The 27,942-nt window shown below is 39.9% G+C and overlaps 1 protein-coding gene across 3 annotated transcripts; it reads left to right on the top strand.

The window, feature by feature from the left end:
* The first annotated feature begins 218 nt into the window (after positions 1–218).
* ubn2a (ubinuclein 2a) lies at positions 219–27,201 on the top strand. 3 transcript variants are annotated; one of them, XM_037764518.1, is made up of 17 exons: positions 219–841; positions 4,384–4,500; positions 5,979–6,080; positions 6,917–7,027; positions 8,811–8,914; positions 10,882–11,467; positions 13,323–13,393; positions 13,791–13,920; positions 15,653–15,759; positions 16,563–16,673; positions 18,251–18,394; positions 19,628–19,678; positions 19,819–19,861; positions 20,714–22,243; positions 22,322–22,526; positions 24,141–24,209; positions 26,129–27,201. In XM_037764518.1, the coding sequence occupies exons 1-17, from the start codon at positions 512–514 to the stop codon at positions 26,173–26,175; spliced, it is 3,858 nt and encodes a 1,285-aa protein (XP_037620446.1). In that variant the 5' UTR covers positions 219–511; the 3' UTR covers positions 26,176–27,201. The 3 variants fall into 3 exon arrangements, with proteins under 3 accessions (XP_037620446.1, XP_037620448.1, XP_037620447.1); XM_037764520.1 differs by lacking the exon at positions 5,979–6,080; XM_037764519.1 differs by lacking the exon at positions 24,141–24,209.
* The last annotated feature ends 741 nt before the right edge of the window (positions 27,202–27,942 follow it).

Genomic DNA, 27,942 nt, shown 5'->3' with positions numbered 1-27,942 from the left:
AACTGCATGTCTTTCATAAATACATGCCTGTCCTTCACTCAGACACTTCATTAAAGGTCATAATAGTCCTGCCTAGTGTGTTGTTATTATCGCCCTGTTGTGACAGAGGGCGTGGTCTAAGGATCGGGGCACGCTCTGATTGGACGTGACGACGTCACGATGTCACGATGCTTCCGTTCTGTGCGTACGCGCATGCGCAGCGACCCCTCTCTCTTCTGATATTTTATTTACTCCCGAAAACCCCAAGATGGCCGCCGTGAATGTCTCGGTCCCATAGCAGAAATTTAAGGATGCAAGTAAGCTGCCGTGAAAACAACTTTTCCCCGACCGTCGAGTTCAAGTCGTATGGTGCGGAGGAGGCCCTGACATCCGTCTAAGAGCACCTCCGCGAAACCTTCTTCAATCCAACAAAAATTGTGGAAGTAGTTTCGCGAAGTCTTCTTCTTCTTCTTCCTCGCTGTCGCTGCTGTCTTGTCCGGAGAGCGAGAGGTTTCAAAAGCTCATCCACCAAATGGCCGAGCCGAGAAAAGTGCAATTTGTCACCCTCTCGGCCTTCGCAGCGGAGTCGTCTAGGAAACGCCGGCTGGAGGAGGAGGATGAGGCCGACTTTAACTTCGCTAGAGCCGGAAAAGAGGAGGAGGTCGAGGCGGCAGCGACCGGAGCAGGAGGTGCTGCTGCCAGCAACGGTCGCTGCCTCGTCGTCGGTAGAACCGTTGACAGCATGGAGGAGAAGAAGAGGACGACGACGACGACGACGGTGCGGCTCAACCTGTCTCTACCGGAGCCCGACGACCGCTCCTCCGCAGAGTTTAATTACGGCGAACTCATCCAAAACATCCAGGTATTTATCTCACAGACTTTAACACACACCATGGCCGGTTTGTAGTAGTGTTTGTGTGGACTTGTCATTTGCCAAGTGAGAGAAACTGACCGTTAGTGACCGTTAGTGCGACTCAACACAAAAGACAAGCAGCAGCTTTTTTTGACCACCATGCAGCCAGTTAGTTATTAGTTAGTCCACTCTGTTGGCTCTCTACAACTTCAGCTGAGCTCCATCACATTGTTGCTTTTTATTTTTATTTTTCAACATATACAAGATATAAAGCTTATCTGCTACCTGTGCCCTCCCTGTTCACTCAGACTTGCCCAGCAACAGCCATTATTACAAGCACTTGGAAAATGCCACATGCAGTTTGGCCCTGTGGCTGCAGGGTGATAGATAGATGATAGAGCATAGCTGATGATGGAAGTACCAGGATGTTGCATGCATTGGGAGCAAAAGGCAAAATGTCAGAGCTGAGACATCAGAGAGAAGAAACAAGCCTCATTTTTTAATACAGCTTTTGCTATTATGTTTTACATGAGTGGGAAATTTTGGGGGTGGAAAAAGTTTGCAAACCACAGTATAATAAAAAAAATTCTTATTTGAATCCAAAAGGTGGCCATGCAGCACCATGTTTGGCATATTTTATGCTTTTTTGATTCAGTTTTTTTTTTTTTTTTTTTAAGTTTGCTGCTATTACAGCTTTTGCTATTATGTTTTACATGAGTGGGGAAATTGGGGGGAAAAAGTTTGCAAAACACAGTATAATAACATTTTTCTTATTTGAATCCAAAAGGTGGCCATGCAGCACCATGTTTGGCATATTTTATGCTCTTTTTTCTTTTCTTTTTAAGTTTGCTGCTAATATTGTGATAATGCATTGATATTTTACTAGGGCTGTCAGTTGATTAAACATTTTAATTGCGATTAATCACATGATAGTTAATCGTGATTAATCACAAATTAGTCACACATATCTACCTAAAAGGGAGATTTTTCAAGTATTTATTAATCTTATCAACATGGGAGTGGACAAATAGACACAAATAGACACAACTAGATGGCGCCAATTCCTACTCATTGCACCTTTAATTTTTTTTTTTTTTGGCTGTCAATCGATTAATATATTTGATCGCAAGTTAATCACATTTCTTTTATCTGTTAAAAATCTACCTGATAATAATAATAATAATAATATGTAACTTAAAGTAAGATTTGTCAAGTATTTAATACTCTTATCAACATGGGAGTGGACGAATAGACACAACTAGATGATAGAGTATAGCGGATGATGGAAGTACCAGGATGTAGCATGCATTGGGAGCAAAAGGCAAAATGTCAGAGCTGAGACATCAGAGAGAAGAAACAAGCCTCATTTTTTAATACAGCTTTTGCTATTATGTTTTACATGAGTGGGACATTTTGGGGGTGGAAAAAGTTTGCAAACCACAGTATAATAAAAAAATTTCTTATTTGAATCCAAAAGGTGGCCACGCAGCACCATGTTTGGCATATTTTCTGCTTTTTTTTTTTAAGTTTGCTGCTAATATTGTGATAATGCATTGATATTTTACTAGGGCTGTCAGTTGATTAAACATTTTAATTGCAATTAATCACATGATAGTTATGATTAATCGCAAATTAATCACACATTTTGTATCTGTTCAAAATCTACCTAAAAGGGAGATTTGTCAAGTATTTAATACTCTTTATCAACATGGGAGTGGACAAAAATAGACACAACAAGATGGCGCCAATTCCTACTCATTGCACCTTTAAGTGTTTCTTTTTTTTTTGATTGTCAATCACATTTCTTTTATATATTCAAAATGTACCTTAAATGGAGATTTGTCAAGTATTTAATACTCTTATCGACATGGGAGTGGACAAATAGACACAACTAGATGATGGAGCTTAACGGATGGAAGTACCAGGATGTAGCATGGGAGCAAGGCAAAATGTCAGAGCTGAGACATCAGAGAGAAGAGAATCAAGCCTAATTTTTTAATACAGCTTTTGCTATTATGTTTTACATGAGTGGGGAATTTGGGGAAAAACTGTTTTCAAACCATAGTATAATTATTTTTTTCTTATTTGAATCCAAAAGGGGGCCATGCAGCACCATGTTTGGCATATTTTATGCTTTTTTGATTAAGTTTTTTTTTTTTTTTTTAAAGTTTGCTGCTAATTTTGTGATAATGTTTTGATATTTTACTAGGGCTGTCAAGCAATTAAAAATTTTAATTGCAATTAATCACATGATGGTTAATTGTGATTAATCACAATTGTATCTGTTCATCAAGAGAGAAGAAACTCGCCTCATTTTCTACACTGCATTTTGGGGTTAATACAGCTTACATGAGTGGGAAATTGGGAGGGGGGGGGAGTTTGCAAAACACAGTATAATACAATTTTTCTTATTTGAATCCAAAAGGTGGCCATGCAGCACCATGTTTGACATATTTTATGCTTTTTTGATTCAGTTTTTTTTTAAGTTTGCTGCTAATATTGTGATAATGTTTTGATATTTTACTAAGGCTGTCAATCGATTAAACATTTTAATGTGTGATTAATAAAAAATAACAATAAATTAAATAAATTAATCACACATTTTGACAAATCTGGGAGATTTTTCAAGTATTTAATACTCTTATCAACATGGGAGTGGACGAATAGACACAACTAGATGGCGCCAATTCCTACTCATTGCACCTTTAAGTGTTTTTTTTTTTGGCTGTCAATCGATTCAAATATTTAATCGCATATTAATCACATTTCTTTTCTGGTCAATATGTACCTTAAAGGGAGATTTGTCAAGTATTTAATACTCTTATCAACATGGGAGTGGACAAATATGCTTGCTTTATTATTATTGGAAATCTATTAACAACACAAAACAATGACAAATATTGTCCAGAAACCCTCACAGGTACTGCATTTAGCATAAAAAATATGCTCAAATCATAACATGGTGAACTGAAGCACAACAGGCAACAACAGCTGTCAGTGTGCTGACTTGACTATGACTTGCCCCAAACTGAATGTGATTATCATAAAGTTGGTATGACTGTAAAGGGGAGACTCGTGAGTACCCATAGAACCCATTTTCATTCACATATCTTGAGGTCAGAGGTCAAGGAACCCCTTTTGAAAATGGCCAGGCCAGTTTTTCATCACCAAAATTTAGCATAAGTTTAGAGCGTTATTTTTAACCTCCTTCTCGACATGCTAATATGACATGGTTGGTACCAATGGATTCTTTAGGTTTTCTAGCTGCATATAATGCCAGTATCTTCACTCTAGCTAAACTGAGCCCGCTACAACCTAAAAATTGCAAGTTGTGTTAATGTGTGAAAGAAATTAGTGGCGTTTAAACAAATTTGCGTTAACACGTTATTATCGCGTTAACTCTGACAGCCCTTTACCAATTGGATGTTTCTTTTTTCTTTGAGGTTTAAACAAAGTCAGGTTGTGTTTGAGTTTGAGGGGCACTGGAACTGTCTAACCATTATTCCTGTTTATAATCTTTAATATTAATTAATTTTCACTACTTGTTTCAGGCAAAGAAAAATCCTCCAAGTCTGACTTCAGCCCACAACCCCAACGACCCCTTCAACGATGACGAGAGACAGCGGCTCCAGGTCGAGGCCATGGCAAAAAAGTTTGAAAATAAATATGTGAGTTATTTTTTATTTCAAATCTGAGGTGTTTCTAATCTGATCTGATGTTAGAGTTATACCCGTAACGATACTGGATATTTGAGGCCGATTCCAATATCGATATTTGGGAGTTTAAAAAAATCCGATAATCATGTTTTGGCTGATGAACACAAAACATAAATAAACATGAGCGGAAATATTTTACAGTTGAAAAATCAACTTGTCAGTGCTCTTTGGGGGACAATGAATGTAATGGTGACACTATCTCTCTCTCTTTCTATATATATATATATATATATATATATATATATATATAAAAGCTAATATTGGCTGATATATTGATTTAAATTACTGTGTTATAACTGTTTGTTTAGTAACTTGTTATAGTTAAGTAAATTAAATTTATATAGGTGGCACCCTCTATCCTTAGGCCTGCAGGAAAGAGGGACAAACGGAGCAACCGAGACGGTTATACATATATTTAATGACATTTTCAGTCACTTATTGATTGTTGCTGTGGCTCGGCTGAAATGTGTTTTGAGGCTGATATTGATATATGAGAATTTAAAGTATCCGATTACAATGCAATGTCTGATATTATTTTTTTTTTTTACATTAACACATACCATAAACATTTTGTAATAGTGATCCCTTTTTTTGATACGTACTGAGTGGGACATTTTACAGTTGAAACATAAACTTGTCGGTGCTCTTTGATGGACAGAATATGTAATGGATAAAACTTTTCTGAAAGACTTCAAACATATGTTTGGCATTTCTGTAGTAGAGCTGTGTATTTGCAAGAATCTGGCGATACGATACGCATCATGTCACGGGGGTTACGATTTAACATATTGCGATACGATAAGCAAGGCGATATATTGCAATTTTTTAATTTAATTTTAAGAAAACTCATATTATAAAGAACACACCACCATATGCATAAAATCTGAGTAAAAAAAGTTAAGTTTTTTTAAAAACAATCAGAACAGTGGGATCTGCATTTGCATTTATTACAGTCCCTATAACATCCAACATTATAGCACTACTTTGAGAGGGCACATACACTGAGAGGGCGCATATCTTCGCAAATGAAATAAAGTATTGGCCGGAATTAATCTTTGCTTTTAAACTATAAATTAAAAATCAATAGTGTTTTGAGAATCAATACAGTATAACAAAACATAATATCGCGATATACAATATTTTCGATATTTTCTTATACCCTTATTCTAATCTGTAGTGCAATTTCTTTCTATTTATTGGCAGACAAATATGCTAATAAGAATATATCTGTAAGAAGCATATATCGGCTCGTCAGGCTCTAGTTGTCTAATGCTGGTTTGTGTTCTTAAGAGAACCAAATGCCCATAAAATAACAGCCAGATGGAGAAAATCCGGTCATTTTGTAAATCTTCACTCTGAAAAGGAGCCATTTAAGATTAAGGTTAAGAATTAAAAACTTAAAATTATATCATATTTTAATTATTTTTCAGGGTAACACAGAAAAGAAGAAGAAGAAGGACCGAATGCAAGATTTGATTGATATAGGCTTTGGCTACGACGACACAGACCCCTTTATCGACAACTCAGAAGCTGTGAGTGCCCCTCGCTTTATTAATAATGAGGTGATTTATCACCCATGTTTTTTTTTTTTTTTCCGAGGATGTCACTTTTATTTAGTCAGATATCTCCCTTTAGTCTTTATAATAATATTGTTATTTTTTGCTCCCTTATTATCTGCTGATTTAATTTGCTGTCCTCGTCACATTCCTGAACTGCTCTTCTCGTGTCTTGTTTTGTTGAGGTAGACATTATTCCTCTGTGGTTAAATATTTATTTCCAGGCTTGATGTTTCAATGCACTGCATTCAGTGACACTTCTAAAGATAGACGCCTGTCCCTTCTTACAACCAACCTGAGACTACGGTCTAAAAATCATCCTCATGACTCATGAATACGTACGCGCTGCTTGTGTCCACACAGGGATATGTCATTGTTTTTGTTTGACAGTGTTTATTGCTCAGTATTCAGAGGACATCACTCTCTCTGTCTGACTGTAATAGATAGAATTATGCTCTTTGTATGGAGTCTCTGCCATTATATGATATTTGTTTTGTTGTTTTGATAGCTGTCCTCTCTGCACTCACAGATTGGCAGCGCCTGTTTGACCCTTTTTCTTTCCTTTTGTTTTGATATGCTCTGTGATGGAAAAGTGTTTCATCTGTGGCCTGAAGGGACTGTGATATTTTTATTTATTTTGGCACACAACAAGTCATCCATTTTCACTGACCAACATAAGAGCACAGGCTTATTTGTAAAAATGTTAACAGGAAACGTTATCATGAGATCTGCTTTTGTTTCGTAAGAGGATTTACTGTTGTCTTAGATTCCTGTGATCTTATACCACAAACTGTCTTCTATTGTTATCTCAGTATGATGAGCTGGTTCCTGCCTCTTTGAGCACAAAGCTGGGGGGATTTTACATCAACACTGGCACGCTGCAGTTCAGAGCGGCCTCCGACTCCGAGGGAGAGGAGGACAAGGTGAGACAACCAAAACACATTCATAACAGAACGTAAAAAAAATGTTAGACTGTGTTAGAGCTGCAATGATTAATTGATTAATTGTCAACGATTATTAAATTAATTGCCTATTTTGATAATTGATTAATCATTTTGAGTAATTTTTTTAAGAAAAAAAAAGTCTTAATTCCCTGTTTCCAGTTTCTTAAATGTGAATATTTTCTGGTTTCTTTACTGTTCTGTGACAGTAAACTGAATATTTTTGAGTTGTGGACAAAACAAGACATTTGAGGACGTCATCTTAGGCTTTGGGAAACACTGATTGACTTTTTTTTTTTTTTTACCATTTTCTGACATTTAATAGATCAAACAACTAAAAACTAAAAAAGAAAATAATCAACAGATTAATTGACAAGTTAGTTGCAGCCCTATACTGTGTTCCAAAATCACTTTTTTTTTTTTTTTTTAGTTTATTTGACATGAGAAAGAGTGATTGAAATGACACAAAGTCGAGACTTATTTCCTCTATGGTTCTTGTTGTAAAACTAACAAAGATGCAGGAATACAGGTGTCTAGGCAACATTATACTACCAACAAGCCAACACAATACATATATTATACATATAAAATGATTTAGGAGGCGCTCGATTACCTACACAATATTATCATATGTGTATTATTAACTTGATATCAATTTTCATTTTTTTAATATCACGGTTATCAACAATACGGGTATATCGTGACACCCCTACTAGGAAGCTTATACCTTAGCCACAATTTCTAGGTGCTCATTATTAAGATATGCAAAGGTAACTTATTCCAATTATTTGCGCTACAGAACCTAAAGGATCAAATAATCCATGTTGGAAATATGTAAAAGAAAAAAACATTTTTTTTTTTAGCCATACAAGTGGCATGTGTCTAGGGGTGGCAATGTCAGTTGGTCACTAGTCCAACACGTTGGTCCAGACTGAAATATCTCAACAACTATTGAATGGTTTGGCACACAATTTTATACAGACATTAATGTTTCTTGGAGGAAAAATCCCAATGACTTTGGTGATCCCCTGACTTTTCCTACCTTTGCTAATTAGCATACATTAGCATGCTAACATGCTAAATTAAGATGGGGCCATGATAAACATTACAGCTGCTTAACATCAGCATGTTGGCATTTGTCCTTGTGAATATGTTAGTATGCTGATGTTAGCATTTAGTTCAAATCACCACTCTGCCTAAGTACAGCTTCACAGAGCTGCTGGCTAGGCTGTAGACTCTTTTTGTTTTTAATGCTCTACCTCCCAAATAAAACAAAACCTGTGACAAGTTTTATTTTTAGTTTTATTTGACTTTGAGATGTGTGAGTTTCAATACCAAACCATGCGTTATTCAGTAGTAAATAAAGCATGATTCCCTGGAGAAGAGTTGTGACACATTCATTTTGATAAATGATATGACTAAATGTTGCTTCGTTATTGCGACATATGACATGGCAGGATCTCAACAGGCACATGAATGTCCTCCCAACAGGAGCTTGATTTGCATTGGTTTTAGTGAGACGTGATGTAGACGTTATCTGTCACCACATCAAGAGAAATCTCTGAAGGACGTACTGGTGCACGCTCGCTCGCTCACCTACACACACACAAACACACACACACACACACACACACACACACACACATACACACACACACACACACAGAGCACAGCGTGTGTTCCTCAGACAGAACTGATTGTTTTTCACTGTGCACTGTCGTCGTCTGCTTATTTGAGTTAAGGAGTGTGCGTGCTTTCGTTTCAGAAACCGAACGACAACAAGGAACAGGTGAATAAGAAGAGGACAAAGAAGGAAGTGAACAATCTGGAAGAGAAGAACCCGAAGAAGAACAGAGTACCTAAACAAGGGTGAGAATCATGGCATTTATAGTATTACTGTCCGTGTTTATATTTGAGGTTGTCTTGTGTCAGTTGAAGTTATACTTCTTATTATATTTAGGTTTATGTTAATATCTGAGATAGCTGCCTCGTCTCCCTTTCAAGAGGCCATCACTTTCCACGCACCTTTAAAAAAAAAAAAAAATCTCCCACTTAATCAAATGATTCATTACCATTAAGCCATGCTATTTAAAATAATGTCACACAGACACTGTTGTGTAAATGGACAAGTTTCTCTCCTGTGCTTGAAAAGTTGACCTTTTGAACACCCATGGATTTGTGTGGGCCACTGTGAATATGTGATGACATATTCGTCCACTCTTTACCGTGCTAATAATCCACCACCCTGTGTGACATTATACTCCTGTGCTTTTGTGTGGATCCTCTCATACATCTATCATGAGGCAGGGATGCTGCTGACTGTGACTTGCTCTTAGTTGCTGTGACAAGTCAAGAAAACCAGAACCAGAAAACACTCTCCGTGATCCACGCTCCGATAGGCCGAATACTGCAACATGCCGCCACTCTGAAAATAACTTACCAAAAATAGCAGCAGCAGCTATTGCCATTGTGCCATTATGAAACAGATAATGTTATATATGTGTGTGTGTGTCGGGTCTTTCGGAGCAGACTTCAGGTTAATCCCGCAGAATCCCCACAGTTCCTCTTCCCACGTTTCTGAGTTGTCTTTATCAGCGTGTGTCGATGCCTCAGTTTGCCAGTGAAAATGTCTATTTGTCGCACAGTTAATTTATTCTTCATCTTGGGATTTTTACCTCCACCTACCCATTTTTCTGTCCCTCTCAAATTTAGCGTTTGAAACGCGCCTTCTGTTGTGCCCTTTTTATGGCCGTTTCAGTCGACCAATCAGAGCTTAGTGGGCAGGAATAAGAATGGCAATATCATCCTCCTACATAGCTAGCTAGCTCCATTATTGAAAAATGGCAACAAGCATGGATGAGATAGAGATATATCTTTTTCAGTCCCGATAGCGATACCTGGGCTTTAGGTATCGGCCGGGATCATTCTTTTATGTGTTAGGCAACATCGGGCTTGACTTAAACATTGTTTTCCTAACTTTTTAAAACAAAATATGACAAATAGATATAAATTTACTGAAATCAATGAATTTTATTTGACAGGGACAATACATGTAGGTATTGTTACACTAAATTAAAGTGCAACTGATGCAATGTGTATAGGACTTTTAGCCGTAGCTAATTTGCAGACCTGGTCCTTGGTTAGGCTTTTAAGAAAAAATAAAAATGCATAATACCACATCATACATAAAATCACATAATACAACATTGAACATTACAATCCATTAACATATGTATGTTCCCAATCATAAATCAGTGATCACAGGCTTGGTTTAATTTCGGCCAGTGTTTCACCTTTTCATTATAAACGTGATGTCAGTTTATTATTAAATTAATAAATCGTACACCAGGAACTTGGTAAAAAATCTTCAAAATTATCAAGAATTACAATTCAAGTGTAAACATTTTCAATGCAGCAACATCTTCGTCAAAACTTAAACAACAATTAAAATTCCAGTGAATAATGTATATGGTATGTAAACATAGAATTGAATAGATCGGCCCCATTGTCACCGATATCCGATCCAGCTATTTGAGTCCGTAGTGGCCGATATCCGATCCGGTATCGGTGCATCCCTACTTAAGGAGAAAGAAAACGAAATAATGTAAATGTGGAGAGATTGCTAACCGGGTTTCTCATATACCATGTAAACGTCACATCCTGAATGAGATCATTACCTGGATACTAATGTGCGTGTAAGCGTACTCCGTATCCAGCTGAATGAATGAAGTAAAACTAAATGCAGATGCAGTCTCGGGCACTATATCACCTCTCATTCAAAACATGTACTAAGCATTTTGCTAAAAACAAGGCATCACTCTGTTTTCCTCCCACAGAGTGGGAGCCCTCAACCTTCACCGGCCGGAGAAGAAGAAGAGGAAGAAGCTGATGAAGGACTCGCTGTACCTGGCGGCCATGCTCCGCCGCTTCACACGGGAGGAGGACATGAGGAAGAGAAACCCGAACATGGCTCACCCTGGCTTGGCAGGCGGTGCGGCTAACAAGCCCCACTCCATCAACTCAACGAACCACCCGTTAGCCTCTAACTCCACCCACCCGCAGGGCAACACAGCCAGCAGCGACCTCTCACTGGCAGACCTCGCCTCGGACCCCGCTGTGATGTCACTGCTGGGCTCGGCCAATGAGAAGGAGCTGCAGGATCTCCTAGGTGACCTGGACTTCAGCGTGTTGGACACTGACCAGCAGCACGCCATGGTGGCGGCCAGGGAGAATGGCATTTTGGGAGTCGGTGTTCCGGTTCCTAAAGCAGCAGCAGCAGCAGCAGCAGCAGCAGCAGCAGCAGCAGCAGGAGGAGGTGGCCAGGGGCGAGGCCTGGGGTCTTCCAGCGGACTCTTCTCTCCGCCTCTGCTGCCTGATAGACTGCCTGCTCCTCTTATTAAACGCATCGAGGACCTGCGGGCGGTGAGTCAACTGTAGCCTTTTCTGTGGGCGACTGAAAAACAAATGCCCATCAGCTCAGGAAGTGGCACAAAATGTTTATTGTTTAGTCCAACGAGAATAGCCTCTTCTAAAGCTTCTTGGAGAAACCTGGCTCCAAGCTGAACCCTGAAGGTTTTTATGTAACTAAAACAGCAGGGTTGGCATCACTGCCTCTGAAGAAGTTCTTATTTTCTTGTTGCTTTTATACCTCGCAGCCACAGAGTCCATTCGTAGCGGAGAATTGTTTTTCTAGATGTTGTAAAGAGAGGCAATTGAAAAGGATGATTCAAGTGAAGTATACAGAGGTGAAGAAGAAAAGAGGGAGGATGAGCAAGGCAGAGAAATAAATAAAGAAATGGATTTTTTTGTTGCTTCCAAAGATAACAAGGATATGGGGAAAGCTTGGGAGATTATTTCTTGAATTATTTAAAGGAAGTGTTACTTAGTTAGGTCACTTGACCTGAAGTTTGACTCATTTGATCTGGGCCAAACTGTTTATTATGATCTTTTAGTTCAGATTGACCTTTTACAATCAAACCAAGAGCTCTAAAAATGAAATTATACAGAGCAACAGGACAGTTTTGGTGACTGTAATCCTGCATTATCAGCACTATATGGACCCACGTGGGGGAACCAAATTCCAGTAACAGACGGGAAATCATGCAGCACCTTTCTGCCTCTTATGCATTAATTTTTTTTAGCTGGTGGTCACACAAGCTGGCAAAGAAATAGTTAATTACGAGCGTTGTTCGTCGTGACTGCAACTGCACCTTATATGTCATAAATGGACAGGTAGGAAACCACGGAAAAGAGGCATTTTTTACTAGGGGTCAGAGGCCCCACGATGCGATATTATCACGATATTTAAGTCAGGATACGATCTTATTGGGATTTTAAACATTTTGCGATATGCGGAGTATTGCGATAAGATATATTGCAATTTATTATCTTCCTATTTGTCAACATCTGTTCATCTCAGAGTTTTCATTCACATATCTTGAGGTCAGAGGTCAAGGGACCCCTTTGAAAATGGCCATGCCAGATTTTCCTCGCCAAAATTTTGCCTAACTTTGGAGCATTATTTATCTAGTTTCACAAGATACCAGTATCTTCCTTTTCTTTAAGACTGAGCCCGCTACAACCTCCTAAAGACAGAATAGCGGCCGTCGGATTGTTAAGAGGTTAATTGTTTATATAATAAAAGATCAATGCTTGACGTCCGTGTATCAATATAATATTGCGGCGCAAAAATATCGCGATACTATGCTGGATCGATTTTTTTTTTTCTCCCCCACCTCTATTTTGTACCTCAATATCACAAGAGGGTAGTTACTGTGTCGTAGTTGCTATGTTTCTCTCACTTTTTTATTGAGAACCTGACAAAATACGGAGCAGGACACAAGCACAACACATGCTGTTATAATTAGTTTCTGATTGATCAGGGAAAGTTTGTGCACTCACTTGCTGATGGTGTTGCCACCATGCTTATTACATGGCGTTGTGTAATAACTTACACAGACCAGGAGATCCTTGACGGTTCCTGCGATCAACAAGTAGTTTAAACCGTAGTTTCTTTTTAAATCATGCTAAAATTACTGCTTGGAAGAGCTGGTTGTTTTAGTCTGAGTTTGATTGAATGGGCAAAACGAGCCAAATCAATTAGGTGCAAAAGCATCCTTAGAAGTTTATGGTTAAGTCAGGTGAAGGTCGGTGTCAAGAAGAAGAGAAAATGTGTTTCTGTCAGTACAGAGTCCCTAAAGGCATCACAGATATATGTATATGTATTTGTACTGTATGGAACAGTGCTGGTATGCTGACTCAACCTTTTCTCCAACAGGCCTCGCGGCAGTTTGATCAAGAGGGCAGGAAGAAATTTTTCACCTTGGACATGAATAACATTCTCCTGGAGTGAGTCGGACAGCTTTTAAATCACCATCAGCCAGATCGCAGCTCACTCTCCTCCTCCCTTTTCAGTGTTTCTCACTCATTTTCAGCAGATTTCCCTCGCCACCTCTCCTGCCATCTTTAAGTGTTTTGTTTTCTCTCCGTCTCTCATTGTTTGTAGTAATGACATGCTTCTCATTTCCATTCCTCTCTCTTGTTTCATCAACTTTATGTTCACCCTCCCATCATTCTGCGCAACTACCCTTTACTCTTCGCCATCCATTACTTCAGTTTCCCATCTCTCTTTTATTCTGTCTCTCTGTATCCCACCATGTTTTTCTACCGCCATAATTGTACATCTTCTTGATTTTTTTGACCTCACAATCGTGACCTTTTTTCTCCCTCCTCTTCCTCCTCTCAGCATTGAGCTGCAGGTCCAGGAGCAGCCTCCTGCGGTGCGCTCAGGCATCTACTCGCACATGGAGGCATTTGTGCCGTGCAACAAAGAAGCCCTCCTCAAACGCCTGAAGAAGCTCAGTCTCAACATCCAGGTGAGTGATGCTTATCTGTGGAAGAATTGAGAAATCCCCTCAATTTAAATTGATCTAGGCTCTGATTCGAAAGCATCTTTCCCACTGCTGCCTTTTTGATTGCTGCGTGGTCATTAAAAGCCAGATTCAGGAAGGGCTGAAGCTTCTGTACATGTGCACTATCAAACAGTTGAAAACACTCATTGACCATCTGAAACTGCAATCACAACAGTAAATGAACTTCAGGATTTTGGATGCTTCAAAGAACTAGTTAGTATGAAGTGTCGTCCGACCACGTCTGAAGGCAAAAGCTGCATGCGTAGAGAGGCGACATGTGATAATTGTGCAAAAAGGGGGATCATGGCACACACTTTTGGACAGTCTTTTCTTCAAGGCATTCATAGTGTTTGTACACATAAAAAGTGGCAAATAGTTGTGTGATGAATGAAAAAGGAGGATGAGAGAGAAGTTCAGATCATGCATACTTTCACAGTCGCTGCACAAAGTGGGTTTGCAGTTGAATTGTTACCTAATTCCAACGTCAGTAATAACTACATAACTTTTTAAATGTTTACAGCAACTTTTACTAATAATAACGCAGAGTCAACCTGTTGAAAGTGGGTAAGAAATTAGCACCAGCCGTCAGCCAAATGCTGGTAAAATATGCAAGTGGTTGATAGATTTGCTTCACTCACCAGCAGCCAAAAAAACAAAAGTAGTGTATTGAGGGGCCAGTAAATTTTGGAATCCACCAGCCACAGTGGCAGGTGTACAAAAAAGTTTATCTCCAACATTGCAGACTATAACCTTGTAATTGATACCTGAGTGAACTCTGTTGAACACATAAAAGCGCACAACTATTGTTTTTGAAAGTTTTGATAAAGAATTTGTCATTGCTTGACATAAAAAGAATGGGGAAAGAAGCCGTCATAAGTGCAGTCTCAAAATTAATTTATTAATTAGACAATTGTGTAGATTAGAAGTGCAGCTGTGCAGGGAAAATTTTCCATATTCAGTTATAGACAAAAATGATTAAAGACAGGAAAACTATGAATCTCTAGTCTAAGTATCTCTCACAATCCTTTTTACATCTTTGCAGGGAACTGACTTTGAGATTATATCAAGATCTGCACGTTGTTTTTCTACTCCTCTAACTACTCCCTGTTTTATTTTTATTGCATCATACCAGTGATTTGTTATGGTCCCTTGTGGCACACATTCATGTTCATCTGTGAACACAAAATTATTTGGTCAATTGCCAAGTGTTTCCTTCAAACTCTTAATGTTTTCTGATTTGCAGCAATATTTCTGAGCATTTGAGCTGCTTCATTCAGCTCCTGTTGTCTAAAACTGATCCTGTTGTTTCTCCACATTGTTTGTGTCTTTTCATATAGATTTTAGTCCTCAGCCGTCTTCACTGCTTCAGTTGTTAATGTGCAGGGATCTCAGTGTAGGCTGACTAGTGCGATGAGGACTGCCACTGAAAACTGGCTTCTAAATGTCTTTTGTCATGGACCATTAAAGTAGCATAGTTGAAAAAAATACATCAACATACTCCCCCACTCTCTCCCTCTTTGACTCTTCCTCTTGATGCTGCTTCCTCTGTTTTCCTCTCCCTCCTCTACCATCTCTTTCTACCTTTTCTTTGTCTGTTTCTTCATTCATTATTCTTTTTCTTTTCTTTCCTAATGTTGCTCTCTCTCTCTCTCTCACTCTCACTCTCACTCTCACTCTCTCTCTCTCTCTCTCTCAGGATGATCGCCTACGGACGCCGCTGTTGAAGCTGAAACTGGCAGTGTGTAGTGTGATGCCAGAGCAGATAGCCAGATACAACATGGACTGCATGGCAAAGGTTGCAAAGTAAGTTAATCTTTTTTTTCTTGTTTCAAGTAAGAAATGAAACAGGTGAACTCAATCTAAAACCCTTTGCCCCAATTTTCCCCTGCCTGTCATCAGGTTTGACTTTTATGGCTGTTCACCATTTTTACCAACCAAAACCTGACACCCATCTAAAAAGGATTACAGCTGTAGTCATGTTTAATTCTTTGTTTACAGAAGCTATGCATCTGAGTGCATGTAAAAGGTCTGCAAAGTTACAAAGCCCAAAGTCCACGCCAAAGGCAAAGTCCCCCACAGAAACACTGCTCCTGAACTGCCTGAAACGCCTTGCTTGTAGTCCTGCCTTTTTTTCTGTAACATGGTGATGTCACCAAGTAACACATTTTTGCTAGCGGCTAGTATGGCACGCCCTCAATTAAAGCTCAGTTGAGCTGGAGCGGAGTCTGAAGAGTCTGTGTCAGTTGACCAAACACAACAGTAGGCCGACTGACCAATCAGAGAAAAGAGGAACGTAAATTGTTTTTGAACATTAAAGCATGCAAACATATTTTAGTAAAAACACTAAATACAAGTATGAAACTGAAAATGAGCAAAATAGGTCCCCATTCATTTACATTTTAACTAACATATTTTTAGACAGCCAGGCGTCTACATAATTTTTTTCTGTAACTAGACACTCATAAACGACTTTAACCACGACCATAAACCTACAAGAATGTACTATAGTAATCATTGAGGTTATAAGATAGAGTTTATTCAAGCTGTTTATTGATGAATGTGTGCATTTACATATTACTGACTGTGTGTATGTGTGTGTCCTGCAGGCAGCAGTCAGAAGAGGGCGATAAGAACGGCTCAGAGGAGGAAGATGAAGAGAAGCCTGGGAAAAGGGTGATGGGCCCGCGGAAGAAGTTTGTCTGGGATGACAAGCTCAGGTAATGATCCAGGACTGTCTTGCTGGAATAGCTGGCTGGATGGCGTGCTGCGTGTCTGTGATGCCGCTGGTTTGCCTTTGTATCCTCACTCATTTTTCACTCTTCTTGTCTTCATCTTTCCTGCTGCTCGCCACTGTTTGTGTCTAATGTGGTAAACAGAGCTTACACAGGCCACAAAGATTGTTCAGAGTTGCTGGGATGGAGAAAAAAGAGGCGTTGAAAGTTTCGAAAATGAATAAGGGGGAAAAATGGCAACCGAGTCATGAATATTCTTCAGGTGTAAGGAACTTTTTGGTCATGCATAAAAATCAACCTAAATATATGCAATATCGTCCCTGAATTTCAGCGAAGAAGATCTTTTTAAAAGAGTACTCCACAGATTTATTGTTGGACTCGGAATGGATCGTTTTTTTTTTTTTTTTAAAGTACCCAAATCGTTGCAACAGAACCAAATCATGTTGTTATTATTCCTCTCATTCTTCTTTGTCAAAACCTGGTGCCTACAGTACCCACAATGCCACTGAACCACCGACAGTTTGTTCCATTTATATCAGAAATCGGAAGTCAGAGCTGGAAATGACGTCACACCTGAGTTAACCGCGTTCCAGTACAACAAGTCGGAAAACTTAATGGGGTTTGCTCCAGCCAGGTTAGCCATTGTTAGCAATACCAGTTGATAACAATGCATTATGCCGGGATTTTATGCATACAAACACTGTAGGAACATGTCCACAGATAGGAGTTGGGCAGTACTGTGTGTAAGACTGATTTAATAAGACACAAATGAGACAGAAATCCTAATAAACAGTATTTACTACAGCTTTTTTACTGTTGATGCGCGGAGCAGCCATTTTGGATTTTGAGGTTAGGGTTGGTGAGGTCCGTCTGACTTTCCGAGTTGGAAATCCGACTTCGGGGGGGCGTTCCAGTTGCACTTTCCGACCGCGAACTCAGAAATTCTGACTTCCCAGTTCAAATTGAATGCAGCATTCGCTCCGAGACTCTGTGTTATTCTAGGAATGGCTAATGTAACCTCAAACAGACATGAGGAGCAGCTACAGAGGTATGGTTAGATCACTTCCTTCAAACTCCAAACTTCCAGATTTTTTAATAATTTTCAAACTTGTAGTCTTCAGCCCCAACGGAGGCTGCCGTGATGTCACTTGAGACAATTTATCAGACTTTGCGCAGCTTCCCCTGGAGCCACAAAACATTTTTCAGAAGTGCTTCCAACACCTGCAAACTGACTTTGACTTATAAAATCGGTGGAGCTTTTAAAGTTACCGAGGAAAGCCCTGAATGTTATACCTGCATGAATGTGGAAACCCTGAGATAAGAATTAGTGTCCTAATGTAATTACAAAAACCTTGAGACTGACTCGCAGCTGCTTTTCAATCATCATTCATTTCCATAACAGCTTCCACATTTTCAGGAATGGGTTTTTACGAGTTCATAATTACCTCTGACTCCCTGAAGAATAACAATCTCCTCTGTCATTATGTGCTCAACACCTGCAGCCTAATTTAGATTTGAATAGTGAATTATTTGTGTTGAATTAAACATTTGTGTTTGTGCAGGAACCTGCTGTGCGGCTTGGTGCGAGTGAAGCTGAGCTGTTATGAGATGGAGAACCAGTGCTCTCTGTCTGTGGAGGACTACCTCAAGGCCTTCTTAGAGAATGAGGTCAAACCACTATGGCCCAAGGGCTGGATGCAGGCCAGGTCTGTGTGTGTTGTCTCTTTGTTTTTCTCTGTGTGTGTGTGTGTGTGTTCTTGTGCTTACATAGCCTTTATATATAACAGCTGGTGAACAAATTCCTTCATGGTGATGAGACAATTACTGAAAATTCTCCAGGGTGAGAATAATGGAGGTAACCTTTAACATTAGAATTAAGTTAGAAACAATAAAAGCATGTGTGTGCTTGTGTGTGTCTGTTTATATATTTCCTTTCAGAGAAGAATTAGTTTAGTCTGTTGGTGAATGTATGCACATTTCCCATCGAACAAAGTTTGTTGTTAATAGCAGCCAACCTTTTTTTTGCGTGAATGCATTAATTTCTTTATTTGTAATGACAACGCACATTAATCAACATTACTGTAAATGTGCCAGCGTTAGTCACCTTGCTAATTTTCAACTACAAGATATTATAAAACCAATGAAGTGACAGGTTTGGAAATTCAGACACGAGACAATAAGATGCCGAAATGACAACAAAATCAGCACACACAAGATGCACAAATAATGCAAAAAACATTGATGCGACGGTACAATGACCACAGTTCAGTTCATGCAGCCATGCAAAGCAGTATAGAGCAACAGAACATAAATGAGTAGTACTGTTATTAACCTCTTTTTTGCCCACATTAGCCATGCAGAGAACTGAGAAATAGATAAAGTAAAATGTTAACAACCCATAGCATTGGTTGAGATGTTAATAGAAATATTTTAAAGGTTGTTAAAATGCTATCGCACACTAAACACATAATCCATGCAGCACAAAATCACAAAGTAAGTATTTTCTAGTCAGTCGTCACACTATCAACTTCTCTGTAGGCCGGAGGCATGTAGCTGGTTGTTATGTGTGGTGGTGACAGTTTATATTGTAGAAATTGTTTATTACAAATTTATTACAATATTTAAAACACTTCCAACTTGGATTGTATACTCTTGTGTGGATCAGCTAGTATCTCCTGCATACGTTTCTGCAGCTCGTCAACAGCAGCCCAAATCACACATGTTTTTTTCACAGGTGTCCCATGTTTTTCCCTACTTAATATCACAAATCAGTAGTGATACATTAGTTGTAATTGAAAGATCTTGACCTCTATGACCTCCATGACAGTGATGTTCTTTTAACTCCGATAACTAACTTGTGCATATAAATTCACTTGAGAAATTTGACCCCGACATTAATCCAGCCATTCTTTTCCTCTGGCTCCCTGAACTCTGCTCAGGATTCTGCTCAAGGAGAGTCTTGCTGTTCACAGTCACCTCACTGGAAACTTGTAAGTATTTACTTTATCTCACACAGCTCATGTTTCCTCAATAACACTAACTACTCAGGGGGGTTTCTCCGAGACTGGGCTTGAATGCAAAATGTAAATAGAAAAAAAGGCTGAATATTTGCCTGCATTTCTCCATACAGAGTCAAAAGGAGAATGGTGCCTGGGCCCAAGGCCAAAGCCAAGGTGAGAGACAGCTCTGTCGTGTACTGTATAATATCTAGAAATATCCAACTGAACTTTTATTTTTCAGTACGGTTTGTTGAAACCCACATAACAATTTAATCTGAACCCATTTGGCAATATAATGCTGTACTCACTGCCTCATGATGTGTCTTGGCAGCTAGTGTAATATTTGCTCAGTTCTGAAGACAGAATTGCTATTTAGTATTAATTAAATTTTCTATGACTGATAAAACTGATATGGATCTATGGTATTTGATATCTTAAAGGTCGTATTTTATTATTTCCATGCTGGAGTTTTTTTTTTTTTTTTTTTATCTTTGTAGCTCTCATATAAAAGCTGGTATTTAAACAATAGCCGGGGGCTTAGCCAACATTAACAAATAAAGAAAGACAAAAATACCACAGCTCACATGCTTAATTTAGTATTACGTGCATTTCCACAGCACAGTCCTGTTATCCTCATCGAGTTTCATTTGTTTAACAGAAATAATGGTTCATGACTCTAAGTAGTTTCTTCTTTGCCATACTCCTTATCAATGTTATGATACCGCCAACAAAACTCAACACGTCCTGATGGTTTTTCACATTAAAAGCCGACCTATAAAAGGAAGACTGTAAGACTTTTTTCCCCACTTGGATGGTTATCGGCAAAAGATTTGCAACATTAAACAATTACTGTAACGTTTGTGAAATTCCTTAAATTCTTCATTTTATACAGTCCTGTTGATGGATTTATTTGCTGCTCTGCTCCGCTCCGATGTCGCCATTTTGACTTGTGTATAATGTCTGTTTTGAGTTTGGCCTGGCTCTCTCTGCCTCTGAGGTACTGACACTGATGTCTCCGTTATTTAGGAGGGTCTTTGGATCCACAAACCACCTCTCACCATGACCTCCAACCCGTCTCTGCCCACCTCCGCATCCGCTCTGACCTCCAACCGCCAGCCCCCCTCTTCCTCCTCGCCCCCAGAGCCCATCTGTCTGTCGGACTCACTGGATGAGGATCTGACTGCTCCCTCTCTGGACTCTATCTCCCACGCTCTGGCCCTACTCAGTAATGCATCTAAGGGCCTTGGCTTCTCAGATAGTCCCTTGTCGCCTCCACCCCTGCAAATGCCCACCTCCTCTCCTCCCCCCGTCACCCCTCATTACCCCTCAGCCTCTCAGCTCTCTGCCTCGATCGCATCCACAACGCACCAACATTCCCTTTCTAAAGTGGAGACCGCTCCGCTGGCGTCTGCTGGGAACTTGCCAACAACAACAACAACGCTACCAACCTCCTCTTCTACCTCCTCTTCCTTGTCTCCCGCCGTTTCCTCCTTGGCTCGTGTGCAGGCAGCAGGCCTGTCGCTGGCCTCCAGGACTGCAGATGGTCCCTACGGCTTGATTAAAGGATCTGGCACCATGGGCCAAACCCAGACTCAGAGACTTGTTACCATGGTATCATCCAATCACAGGCCAAGCTTGGTGATGGGCGGGAGTGGAAAGATGCATCCACACCCGTCCCCATCGCCTCCGAAGCAGCGGCCTCCTCCCACGGCTTCCCCTCTGCTGCCCCCCCATCAGAAGGGCTTTGTTAGCCCGGCTGGGATGCTTGGAGCTATGGGAGTCCCTCAAGGACTGGCCAAGAGCAGTGCCAAAGCCAGCAGCATCAGCAGCAACGGCAGCGTGAGCAGCAGCATCACACCTTCTTCCTCCCCCTCCTCACTGTCCCGCTCCAACTCTACCACCCACCCTGGCCTGCAGTCCTTCTGCCTTCCCTCTCTGGTGGCCTCCTCGCCGTCCCCCACCTCCCACACCTCCCACTCCTCTCAAGGTAAATCCCACACCCACCACCACCACCAGGCCAACTTCATCACGCCCATGCAGGCCACCCTCACCAAGTCCTCTCACAGCAGCAACTCCTCTCCCATCATCAAACTCACCCCTCGCCCTCCTGCGCCCACCCCACCTCCCTCCTCCTCCCCCTCCCCGTCATCCTCACCCTCACCCTCACACCCGCTCTCCCATCAGATGATCCCCAGCCAACAGCACCAGTACTCCCCCAAAACCCCCAAAACTTTTCGGCCTCCCTTCAGTGTATCGGGCGGCGGGCAGGTGAAGCAGGCGCAGGGAAGCTACAGCTTCGCTGGAGGCCAGAAAGCTCAGTCCACCATGAGCAACAGTAGCATCAACAACAACTCCATTATCAACAAGGGAGTGATATCAGCTGTCTGCAGTCGCCCAGACAAAACTCTGTCCCTGTCTTCTGCACCTTCGGTCTCAGCCAATCACGGGCAGAGGCAGAGGGTGGTGGGCGGGGCTAACCAGAGCTCAAAGGCAGGAAACGGTTGGGCGGCTTCAGGAACTTTGGCCACGTCCTCCACAACGTCACACCTCTCACAGGTCAGTTTCGTTTTTGGATCAAAAAGAATATCGGACAAAAGCATTTCATAACTTTTTCATTGCATCTTGTTTCCGCAGGTATCAACAGCAGGTTCCCTGCTGGGCAGCCCCTCCACTCTGCCCCTGGGCTTTGGGATGTTGGGAGGCCTGGTGCCCGTCTCGCTGCCCTTCCAGTTTCCCCAGTTGCTCAATTTTAGCCCTTCCGGAGCCCCAGGGGTCGCTGGCATGGGCTCAGTCCCCAGCTCCAACTCAGGATACACCCTAGCACAGAGCGACCTAATGGGTGAGTGGGCACACAACTGGTGAAAGCATGATTTGTCGCTCGACATTGATTAAGAGGAAAAAAAGGGAGTAACATTTGTGATTTTTAGAAAGCTCTCGTGCTTAGGCCTTTCACAAAACAGACACAGTTGAACAGGAGCAGTTGGCAACTTCTTGGCTTTATTATTTTTAAAGGATAATGTTGGTGATATACTATAGTTTTTATTGTCACCAAATTCTATAAAAAGACCAAAACTAATAATGCGTCAGTCAGTCTCTCAGTACTTTTGGATGTGAAGATCTTTAAAAAACAGGTAATGAATATATAGTTTTTCTTTTAAATCTTACATAATGTCTTATAACAGCTGGGCACTGTAGTTTTTAGCAAACGTTACTAAGAAGTAGTTTTTGTTGGGGACTACGTCACAGATTAATACGCGTTTGGTGGACTATTTGGAGCAGAAGGACCGTGTCTGTGGGATCAACTCAAAACAAACTACATTTGTACCTGTGTTGATCGTAATGAAGAAACATTTCACTCCTTGATGTGTTTTTAATAGTTTTGGACAACAATGCAGCTCTATGACACAGAGGAATGAGCTATATCACAATTTGGATACACAGGCAATACTTGTTATATCAATTAATTGTTGGTTTTGGTCTTTTCATGGGATTCGTTGACAATAAGAAAAATATAGAATATCACCATCTTTAAACTATTTTTTATTTCCCCCCTGATATTTAAGTAATTTTTGGGGGATTTAAAAAAAAAAAAATCACCTTTTTTCTACGTTAAAAAATCTTTTTTTTCCAATGACTGGTTTGAAGAAAATAGACACAAAGATAATAGAAGCAATTTATCATTGTATCTGTTGATTTGATTGATTTCTCTTCTTTTCATAGAGAAATAAGTTTGACTGTTTGGTACAAACTTACTTTGTTTAATACTGTATATACGACCGTTACAGGGCTGGACTTTAAAATCGCAATTTAACTCACAACCGCAACATTTGTCAGGAAAATAGAAATTAGATATTTTCCTCAGATTGTTCAGCACTATGTGAAGCAGATTTAGTCCCAGAAGAGGATGTGCATATCAGTTCATCTTTACTGACAGACTCGAAGTCCTTAAAAAAAAAAGAAGAAAAACATACAACACAAACAACAGTACATACATTAAAATGTATATATTTAAAGCAGGAGAGATAAAGAAATAAGGACAGATTAGCTGGATTTAACAGAGAAGGTGAGAAATGGGAGTTACATATTCATAGTTATTTTATTGTAATTCCAGCCTCGTTGTTTATGTGTCTGCGCTCATACTGAAGTAAACCAGCAGCACCTCCACTGTGCCTGCTGTGCTCCACATCTCTCGCTGTGACCCTCTCGCCCGGTCTCCATTTTGTTTTTATAAACCACCGTCTCCCTCCTTTGTTCTCTCCATCTTTTGTGTCCGTCTCTGTCATCTCAACCTTTTTGTACCTCGCTGCCACCTCACTTTGATCCTCTCCTCTCCTTTGTTGCTGCTTTCCCATTTTAACATGACCCCTTCCTCCTCTGCGTCATATTTTCCATGTTCCCCCTTGTTGTTGTTGTTGTTGTTCCTCCCTCTCATCCTCCCTCCATCTCTCCTCAGATCTGTATAAGAGTCTCCAGTCAGGGTCGCAGGCTGCCCTACCTCCTCACTTGCAGCTTGCTTTCTCAGGTAATCTGCATTCATCCTCCTCCTCCTCTTCATCCTCCATCTGTCTGTGTCAAGTCGTCCTCTGCTCGGCTGCTGTGTTGTTTGCTCTGTAACTTTCTGCTTGCTCCAGTATATTTGGTGTTCAGCATGCGTCTGGTTTGTCCCCTGTAGTTATAGCGCAGTTCATGTTGTTAAGCTACTGAAGTTATTCAGAGATTTTGTGACAGCAGTTTGCAGAATACAAGGTGAGGATTCAGTTTCATTCTGTGATGTACAGATGGTTCTTTGATTTGAGAGCAGCTGTCTGATTAACATGTGAAACTGCAGTGAGTGATTTGGCTGAATTATGAAAACTGAAAAACATTTGCTCGCTGATGTCCACCATGAATGTATGTACCTTTTATCTGTGGCTGAATTCAGTTGTATTTATGGCTGTAAACAGAGACTTAAAGATCTCAGTCCAGTCTCACCTGGATTATTCATGGCACTCAGGTCAAAGAACCATTTGAACGTCCAAACCAGGAAACTCAAACACAGCTCATCCTGTTGTACCAGCTCACCGTCTGATGAACCACAAACTCTACTCTACAATATTATAATTAGGTTAGTTTGACACTAAAGTCTTTGTTCCGTTACACCTGAGATTAAAATGTGGCTCTCAAATAACCAAATGTGGCCCGCCTGCAATAAATAAAATATGTTCATCTTCTGTTTATATAAGAAGTACAAAATCAGGTCTAAATAAAATAATGACCAAATATTACTGTAATCCCCAATCTAAACAAATAAAGTTAACCTATAGACATCACCTGATCACCAGTGTACGGTTGAAGTTGGAACTGGTGTAGCCTGACAACTACTGGATTGTTGAGATCAATATCATTTTCATCAATTTCTTACACATATATACATAATATATAATACATAAATAAGCTCTTTTGATGAGGATCCCTTAAATTTCGATATGTAAGTATCACCTTGTGCTGTAGGATATTGTGTGGGGCTTTTTTGACTGTTTTTTAATGTTTTATATGTGAAAACGATTCATAGAGAAAATAATCAGAATAATCGATAACGAAAATAATCAGTAGTTGCAGCAAAATAATGACTCAAACATTTGCTAAAAGTGAGACAAATAAAAACGGAAAAAGAAACTAATGATAATTACAGTATAGACTCGTGATAACTAAGATTAAAAAAACATAAATAAATTAGAAAAAAAAAGTAAGACGGATGATCAGCAGCCATATAAGCCTTCAATTTACAGTAAACGCTCAGGCACGAGTAGGTGTTCAAACTAGTTTGTAAATGTGGTAGATGTGGTTCATTATAATTATAATAAACTTTATTTAAACAGCACTTTTAAATTCAAAGTTACAAAGTGCTTTACATGATTGCACCAGGATTAAAACATTTCAGGACTGAAATGAGTCAAATAAAAGCAGACAGTTAAAAATGATAAAAAAAAAATAAATAAAATGGTATAAAATACCCAATAATGATATAAGATAAGCACGACATGAGACAAGTTGGAAATAAACAAAATACATTTTTCTTGCGAGCCAATCAGAGCAGACTGGGCTTTTTCGGAAGGGGGTCTTAAAGAGACAGGCGTTAAAACGGAGCGTTTCAGACAGAGGATGAATACAGGTATATTCAGACAGACAGTATGAGAAAAAATTTGTTTTTTGACATTAAAGCGTGTAAACATGTTCTAGTAGAAACCCCACATAGCGAATAAAAAAAGGGTTGCCATATCCTGTAAAACTTAAAGGCGTAAAAATGTCAGTGTACGTTGGGTCATTGAACTGTTACATAATGAAGGAAGTCTTTAATCCACAGAGAGGGGTCGGAGGTTCAAACGTTGAACTGCTGATGAAAAATTATTTACTGTCATCCAGATGTCAAAGTTGTTAAATATCTCCATCCTTTCCACTCAGATGCGAACCAAAGCCAGGGTGGAGACATGAAGAGGAAATCCCACTGACCAATAACGGCGCAGGAGGCCGACACCAGCGGGGTGTCATCACAGCCTCCTGGACGCATCCAACAATAGGAATCTTCACTTTGATTGACTGACGCAGTGAGGTGGTATGAGGGGGCGGGGCTCCTTTTTAAAACGGACCTAAAGGAGAATCGGTTTATCCTCGCTACAAATGGCAATGATGAATTAATTTAACTGTATTTTCTAATGAACCGGGTATGAGAACAAGACAGAGTGAATGACGAGAACACTTTTTATTTTTGTTCCGCTTATTTTTTTATTTTTTTGTCAACATGTTTACATATGACCGACCTTGATCACTGTGGAATGAGTGTGAGCGAGGTGGTGGTACAGATGAGAGTAGTAGTACGCTACGTAATATAAGTTGTATTTAAGCTTATGTGGAATAACAAGACTCTTGTTCTTGCAGTACAAAAAGAAAAAAAAAAAAAACAGACTTGAGTAATGAATTTTTATTTTTCTGTCTTTTTGTCTCAGATGTGGGAATCATCGTGTCCGTAGAAATTTTATTGTTGGTCACTTCTGCTCCCACAAATGACTGTTAAGTAGTAGCTTAAATTAATATTGATAAATTATTTGTAATTTACACAGGGACAAAAACATGTGTGTGAGTGAGAGAGTGAGAGCGGTGATTTGAATGTGTGTATGTACATAAAAAAAAACACAATATACTGTTAATCTCTTTCCAGATTATTCTGTATGAATGGGTAAAGACGTGTATCCCCTTTTCACAATAATGAGCGAGTGTAAGTTTGATGCCCCTCTCTTGCTCAGTGTGTTTTTGGTGCTGTTTAATCACACTGGACCTTTTCTGGAAAAAAGACTTGAATTGAAAAAGTTTTGGGCTCCTCTTCTGAAGAGCGGAGCCGCCTGTGAGAGAGGGGAGAAACGTCAAGATTGTAGCCTACTTGAATTTAGTTTTTTTTTTTCTTTCTTTTTTATTTTTAAGTGAGTTAAGATTTTTTTATTTACTTTCTCTGCTTATTGACTCGAACCAACTTAATATAACACAACGCCTTAGTTTGTATTGAAAAAGTATGAAAAAGATCTATGCAGGACTGTAAAACGCTCAATGCAAAAGTGCAAGTCGTCGCTTGGCTTTCAACCTCTACTCAACTTGTCAGTGCATTTCTGGAGTTGTGAATGTTTGTAGATGTTATAATGTCACTCGAGACTCCTTTTTTTTTTTTTTTTTTCTAGTATGTGTTCAGACAGAATGCAAGGCGAATTTTAGAAGCGGTGTGCATACAACGTCGATGGAAATAACGCGATTAAATGCAAAATGTTTCAAGTTGATTGGAAAAAGTCGTGCTAAAGTCGTGCTAAAGTCGCGTTCACGTCCTACTGTTTGAACCGTCATTACGAGCAGCAGAGTGAGAAAAAATAACAAATAGATATCAGGAATGACAATACCTCCCTCTTGGTGAAAGAACTACACACACGTCAACAAACTGTTGGCAAAATGGTTGCAAACTCACCACCGCTGGCTGTTGCATCGAAACAAAATCCAGCAGTAACAATAAAACAATCAAATAAGCTAATAATGAACTGCTACAAATGCATGACACAACAAAAGAAGTGTGGCTATAAGGTTAGCAGTGGGGCTAACTATCTTGGAATGATGTGTGAACACTCCAAACTCGGAACAACGGGGTTTTTTTTCTCTTTCTTCCTATTCTGCTGGCATTGTCTGAATGCAGCTCCTGCAGCTTTATGAATCTACTTTATAAAAGTACAGAGACGGGAAGA

Source organism: Sebastes umbrosus, chromosome 3 (genome assembly GCF_015220745.1).
Source record: "Sebastes umbrosus isolate fSebUmb1 chromosome 3, fSebUmb1.pri, whole genome shotgun sequence".
Taxonomy (NCBI): Eukaryota; Metazoa; Chordata; class Actinopteri; order Perciformes; family Sebastidae; genus Sebastes; species Sebastes umbrosus.
The sequence above is the reverse complement of the archived record's forward strand: the minus strand, read 5'-3'. Positions and strand labels throughout refer to the sequence as shown.

Bases quoted from the DNA above. Each gene is read 5' to 3' on its own strand.
- ubn2a (XM_037764518.1), top strand. From the start codon at position 512: ATGGCCGAGCCGAGAAAAGTGCAATTTGTCACCCTCTCGGCCTTCGCA. The intron at 13,921-15,652 runs GTGAGTGATGCT...TCTCTCTCTCAG, and splicing joins AGCTCAGTCTCAACATCCAG to GATGATCGCCTACGGACGCC. The intron at 16,674-18,250 runs GTAATGATCCAG...GTGTTTGTGCAG, and splicing joins GTCTGGGATGACAAGCTCAG to GAACCTGCTGTGCGGCTTGG.